At 38.4% G+C, this 6000-nt stretch overlaps 1 protein-coding gene and 1 pseudogene across 1 annotated transcript; one reads left to right on the top strand and one right to left on the bottom strand.

Moving 5' to 3' along the window:
* Positions 1-634: 634 nt before the first annotated feature.
* LOC146632480 (zinc-binding protein A33-like) lies at positions 635-2049 on the bottom strand (annotated as a pseudogene).
* A 1130-nt stretch (positions 2050-3179) lies between these two features.
* LOC146632479 (tumor necrosis factor ligand superfamily member 14-like) lies at positions 3180-5261 on the top strand. Its single transcript, XM_085353514.1, has 3 exons — positions 3180-3356; positions 3744-3771; positions 4864-5261. Exons 1-3 carry the CDS (start codon positions 3180-3182, stop codon positions 5259-5261), a joined length of 603 nt encoding a protein of 200 aa, XP_085209640.1.
* The last annotated feature ends 739 nt before the right edge of the window (positions 5262-6000 follow it).

Below are 6000 nucleotides of genomic sequence, written 5' to 3'. Positions count from 1 at the left end.
TTACCTGATGTACATAACATCTGAAAGAATGTTTTACATTTAAATCCAAATCTGTTGGTTTTACAGACACTTTTGAGCTTCGTTAGATTACTTCACTAGACTACCATAGAAATTGAAATGTATACACAATTACATTTTGTTTTTGCATCTAAAGTATATTTGTATCTAAATAATACCAATTTAAACATTAAATTGCACTAAAAAAGTCATAGCTTTTTATTATTACGTTTAGTAAAAAACCCAACTCTTGCACACTTGACGTTTGGATGGATCAAGGTGTGTACCACACTCAAAAAGTCCCTGTTATTGGTCCAAAAACGAAAAAATATTGATGACACACAGAAATGTAAAACTACATTTTCACAGATACAATTATTAAAGCTTGTAAGACTGACTATTACCAGTTAAGCCAAGTTAGTTTATATGTAGAGCCCATTATCTCGCCTAAAAGGCTTTATAGACACATGACACAGACAAACATATTAAAACAAGAAAGAAAATATACAAGTAATAAAATCTAAAAGGCTTTCAGTGTCTTTTAACATTAAAAGAAAAACCCTAATAAGCTATTGAAATGTTTAAATTCTTAAATAAAACTCATCAAAACTCAGAGATTTCTGAGTGGAAATAAGAGCTAGCTAAACCAAAAACCTGTAGATAAAGAGGGCGTGTGCTGTTCCACTCTCACAGTCACAGGTAAAATCTTCATTGGTACTTTATTGTGCGTGCCAATGTAAGGAAACAGCTTCTCAGTGAAACTGAGTTTGAAGGTGTGTATGTGTGTGCTGGTGTCAAGATCGAAGAATGAGAGTTTCCCTCTGTCACAGTCCAGCTGAACTTTGACCCTCTGGAGCTTCTTCACTGAGAGAAGTTTATCAGGAAGTGGTGAAGCAGCTGCTGTGTATTGTCCATCCTGGAGACATATTTCCCAGAATCCAGTCTGTAATTGTTCTTTTCTCTTAACAGACTCTATTAGCACACCGAGGCACCTGATCCCATCCTTTCTAACCTCAACGTGCCAGCTGTGAGTCCCTGAGTCGAAGCCCTCGGAGCCCAGAACAATTGGATGGTGGTCGAACCTCTCTGGATTGTTGGGAAGCTGCTGTCTCTCACCGAGACTCACACTGGTCAGATCTTCTGAGAGGATGAGTTGTTGATGAGCTGTGTTTGGATCCAGAATCACTGGAGTGCAGGAGACCATCTCCTTCATGTTCTTCCAGATGTTGAAGGTTAGGTTGCCCAGGTGTTTGGCCACATCTATCAGAGCTCCTGAGACCACATGTGGTTCCTCCAGCAGGGTGCGCTGCTGGACTCTGTTCACTGCAGGCTTGATGTTTTGCAGAAATGAGACATCTTCAGCTCTCAGGTTCTCCTCTGTGGCTCTGATAGCGTCTAAAAGAGCTGCTATTTTTCTGCTCAGAGCCTCCATCTTCTCCTTGATCATCTGACTCTTCTGCTCCTCTTCTGCCCTCAGAGCAGTGATTCTTGCTTTTTCTTCTTCTTGTAGAAACTGGTGCATTTTTGCAAACTTCTCCTTGATCTTCCTCTCTGTGTGAAGGGCCTGGACTTTAATGTGTTCTCTGGTTTGATCAAAGTCTCCTTTAACTATTTTAAAGTGCTTCAGTCTCTCTTTTAAGGGCTGTAGTAACACCTGAAGCACTTTTCTGTGATCCTCCGCAGCTTCTTCGATGGTTCTGAATTTGTGTTTGTTGTGTATTTTTGAATCCCTACAAACAAGACACACTAGCAGCTGATGGTCCAGACAGAAGAGTTTGAGTTTCTCACAGTGCAGACTGCAGTGAGCCTCTGACTCCAAAGAAGCTTTTTGATTTCTCTCCAGTAAGAAAGCTTCACACAGGTTCTTTAACACCAAGTTACAGGGTGGGTCATCTGACAAATGCAAATTCTGCATTTACGTACTGGTTTCTCCTTCCACCACATTTGCAGGTAGTCTTTACAAAAGCTGTGGCTGCATGACAGCATGATGGGGTCTCTGAAGATGTCATAGCAGATCGAACAAGAGAGATTCATTTCTGACTGAGAGGACATTTTGCCTCTGAGTGAAAAAAAATGCAGCTGGGGTAATTAGAGACTGAAGATGTATCTTGAAACTTACTGTTCTTCCAGCTGTGGCTTCTTTAAAAGTCCTGCTCGTTATATGAAATCAGCAGCAGGTAGAAGTGGCAGTATCCCCGATAGTTAGAATTCCTCTTTGCTCCGATAGTGAATCTCAAACACACTGCTCACAAAGTGAAACTGTGACATATAACTGATGCCTGGTTTGATTCCAATTAATGTTTCTGTTGCACCTCTATTGTGGCACTTATGCTACCTTTGCCTACAAAGCCTCTTATCTGCATTTACAGTTCTTTTGTCTGTTACAGTCAACCAAAAACGGTGGAGAAGCAGAACGTTAGATCATATCTCAGCAACTGGGAGAAATTTGCCTTCAGGGATTTCTGCCTGGCAGGCTCTCTAACACCTGTCAGAGATGTATTGTAGGACACAGCATATGGAGAGGACTATGTATAGGTGACTGATTACTCGTGACAAACAGTGGAAAGTAGGCAAATAAAGTGCAGGCGACATCAATCAGAGAAACAGGAGAGAAGATGGGAAGCACAAAACAAAATAAGATACAAGAAAACTATTTTTTTTTTCATTTTTAATGCTAATCCTTACCTTAGAGATAAAAAGAGACTAGCGTACAGAAAATAACCAGAGTACCAATCAGAACAAAAAGGTAGCAAAACTCAGCGATATCACCAAAAAGTAAAATTATTGTGACAGTGTTATTGTTACATCTTGAAAAATGCATATTCGTGGATCCTTTTGATATTGTGGAAGATGAGTAATACTGTAAGATATGTTTTCACAGAATCGAAATATTCTGGGACGTCTTGAGTGATCAGTGGTTCTGGAGTCAATGTGAACTTCAAAAAAATGTTTACTGATTATACGACACATGACTGTGAAACCAGAGCGTATGGTTGAAGTGTGACTGTGTTTAAGAGGAAATGTGTTTTGCAGTGTGTGCATGCATTTGTGTTACTGGTAGTGCCCCTCAGGATGGCGAGTCATCGCTACTTTAAACCACAGTACTTCCTTGCGTTTGAGTGGCTTCCTTGAGTCAAAAAGAAACTTTTTGTCTATTATTTGAAGATATTTTCTCTGCAGGAATGGCGGACACTGGTGTGGAACTGGACAGACTTGTTGCTGCAGTGCCCCAGAATCCAGATGAGCAACAAAAAGATGACAAATTGGCACAAACGCTGCTGTTTGTCCTCCTGACTGTAGTGCTGTATGGCATTGCTGCACAGGCTTTTTTTATTAACCTGCTTTACCACCGTGAATTGGTGAGTATCAGCTCAGTGTACTCTAGTCTTTAAATCTAAATATTTATTGCCTGCTTTTTATCCTCTCTTATTGTGACTTTAGAGGTATAAAAATGAATTGATTAACTGTAACAATTAAGCAATTGTTGTGATATATCAGCTGATAAGATAGATACTACTGTAGCACATATCTAATTGCAAAAGCTTCTATTACTTTGGGCACATTTGTTGTGAGCTTGTCTCGTTTTAACAGTCATTTGTTTATATTTTACTCAATTTTCCTGTACTTTTAAAAAAATTTATTTTATTTTTTAAAAATTCTTCTCTGTACAAGTAAACGTTGTACTCTATCATCAAATATGACGCATTGACAATTTCTTTCAAACTAATTTGTAACTTCCATTGCAGGCTGTCTCAAGACTGAACAACAGATCAGGTACACAAGTCTCTTATTACATTTAACCTTAATTCAACCATGAACTAAAATCTCGAGACTAAGAATATCTTTTGTGAGCATATCTAAAAAACAAAACATACCCCTCCCCGCATTTTAGATTTTTGATTTCATTGCAGAACAAGATGAACCCATCCGTGGTTTTGCACATCTGACAGGATAACTTAAAATAAACAAATAAACAAACAAACAAAAACAGCATTTAGATTTTTGTTTCCATTGCAGAACAAGATGGTAGAATCCGTGGTTTTGCACATCTGACAGGTTGGATAACTTTTTTTTTTTTTTGTAAATAACACAAGTGTATACCATCCATAAATAAAATAACCGTCGTCATGATTTTCTGATTTGCACGATTTTTGCATTTGTTTCTCTAATTAACGGTCAAACTGTATAGAAAAGCCTTCATTTCCCATTGTCAGTGATAAATACTTTGTCTTGCGTGCTGTATTTATATATCAGATGTAAGGCAGCAGAGTTATATGCTGAGTATAAACGGTGAGTTTGTTTTGAAACTGCAATAAACACACCAAGATTTGATTTCAGAGAAAAAAGAAGCTAAGAAGAATATTTTTAATTTTATTCATTTGTTGGCACATTATGTGAAGAAGCCACATTAATTTAAATATTTACCAAATAAATAATAATAACACTAATAATAATGATTTGGTGAATATTATCACAAAACTAAAGTCCTGCATTATCAACTGTGTGCTATCAGGGGCATTTAGATCTTTTTTAAATGGGGTGGCACAAGACGGATGAAGAACAAGGCGAGGTGACTACAGGAAATTCAAATTTTTATGACGGCGTACAAAAAAATCTGATTAATAAAATGCTGGGTATAGTTTAGAAGCAAATGTGCGGGTGTCTTCTGTCCCTTCTGTCAGATCAACTCTGCAGTCCCTATTTCCTTTTGAACAATTCATTGAAACTAGCAGTTTCACAAAACAGATCATAACTGGCCCAAAACAGGAGCTGAACTTTACATAAATTGGTTTAATTGTTTGCCGTGTCTGACTGAAAATACACAACTTTAAATTGCTACATCCATCTTGTCTTTTATCCCTGCAGGCGGGTCGGTTCAAGAAAACGAGGTGATGCTTTGGCATATAAATAATCTGACTGTTCTCAGCGGCATGGCCTACAAAGATGGTAGGCTTGAAGTTCAGGAGGAGGGATTTTACTATGTGTATTCCAAGGTTTGCTTTAGTGACCATGGGCTCTGGAACCAGTCACCTGATTTTTTTCACCACTTTGTTATGAAATCTGCTCACCTACATGGAAATCATTATACCCTCATGCAGTCACAGAAAGAGTTACGGGTGAACTCAAGCGACTTAAACAACAGCTTTCTGGGTGGACTTTTTCATTTGCATAAAGGTGACGGAATTTTTGTGAGGATAAGGACGAATTTAAACATTTTGCAATATAATGTTTCTGAACATTTCTTTGGTGCATTCATGATGTAGCTTTACACAGCGTGAAATATCAGAACATCACCTGGTCTTTACCAGGCTCTCACATGATTTAAGTCTAAGTATAAAACAACATGACATATTACACCCAATGACTGTAGAAAACAATCATTGATCTCACTGTTTTATTAAGCATTTTGCAAAAGTGTAATCAAAATGATTCAGTAGTTTGCAGACCCACCTTCAACAATAATTAGTCAATAAGTCACTACTGAGCCCAACAGATAAAACATTAGAAACTGGACTAAGAAAGCGCTATCAGTGGGTTGTGGCTGTGAAAGCATTGACATGATTGGCTGTCCTCAGGTCTTCAGGAAGGCTGTTCCACAGATGTGCAGCATAGTAACAGAAAGCTTTCGCACTGTGGGTTTTTTACGTCTGACTTTAGGGACAACTTCAAAAACCTAAAAACTAGATAAAGAATCTGTTCTGAGGCTGACAATGGAGATACTTAAAAGCTGGTGTTGTTCATACTCTCTTCTGGCCTTGGTCACAACCTGTGTACCTAAGTTCTGGAGTGTAGTAGGGGGCTAGTTTGTTTTTAGGGAGACCAGAAAGTAGTGTCCCGAATTCGAAAATGTGGCACAAGACAAACCAATAGAGGCCCAGTAGAGTGAAATCAGATAGAGAGTTTATTAAAAACACACGCGTGGGAAGAAGCACACAGCATCACATCAGCAGACTTCTTCTCCCAAAAATACACAGAGAGTTGCTTTTATAACGTCAGGGTTAA

This window comes from Diplotaxodon limnothrissa, linkage group LG5, assembly GCF_057381915.1.
Source record: "Diplotaxodon limnothrissa isolate DT_005_m linkage group LG5, D_limnothrissa_male_GT1.1, whole genome shotgun sequence".
In the NCBI taxonomy this organism is placed as follows: Eukaryota; Metazoa; Chordata; class Actinopteri; order Cichliformes; family Cichlidae; genus Diplotaxodon; species Diplotaxodon limnothrissa.
Note: the sequence above shows the minus strand (reverse complement) of the source record. Positions and strands in the feature narration are given on the sequence as shown.

Coding starts and splice junctions, on each gene's coding strand:
- LOC146632479 (XM_085353514.1), top strand. CDS start 3,180: ATGGCGGACACTGGTGTGGAACTGGACAGACTTGTTGCTGCAGTGCCC. Junction 3,357..3,743: donor TGCTTTACCACCGTGAATTG/GTGAGTATCAGC, acceptor CTTCCATTGCAG/GCTGTCTCAAGACTGAACAA. Junction 3,772..4,863: donor AAGACTGAACAACAGATCAG/GTACACAAGTCT, acceptor TTATCCCTGCAG/GCGGGTCGGTTCAAGAAAAC.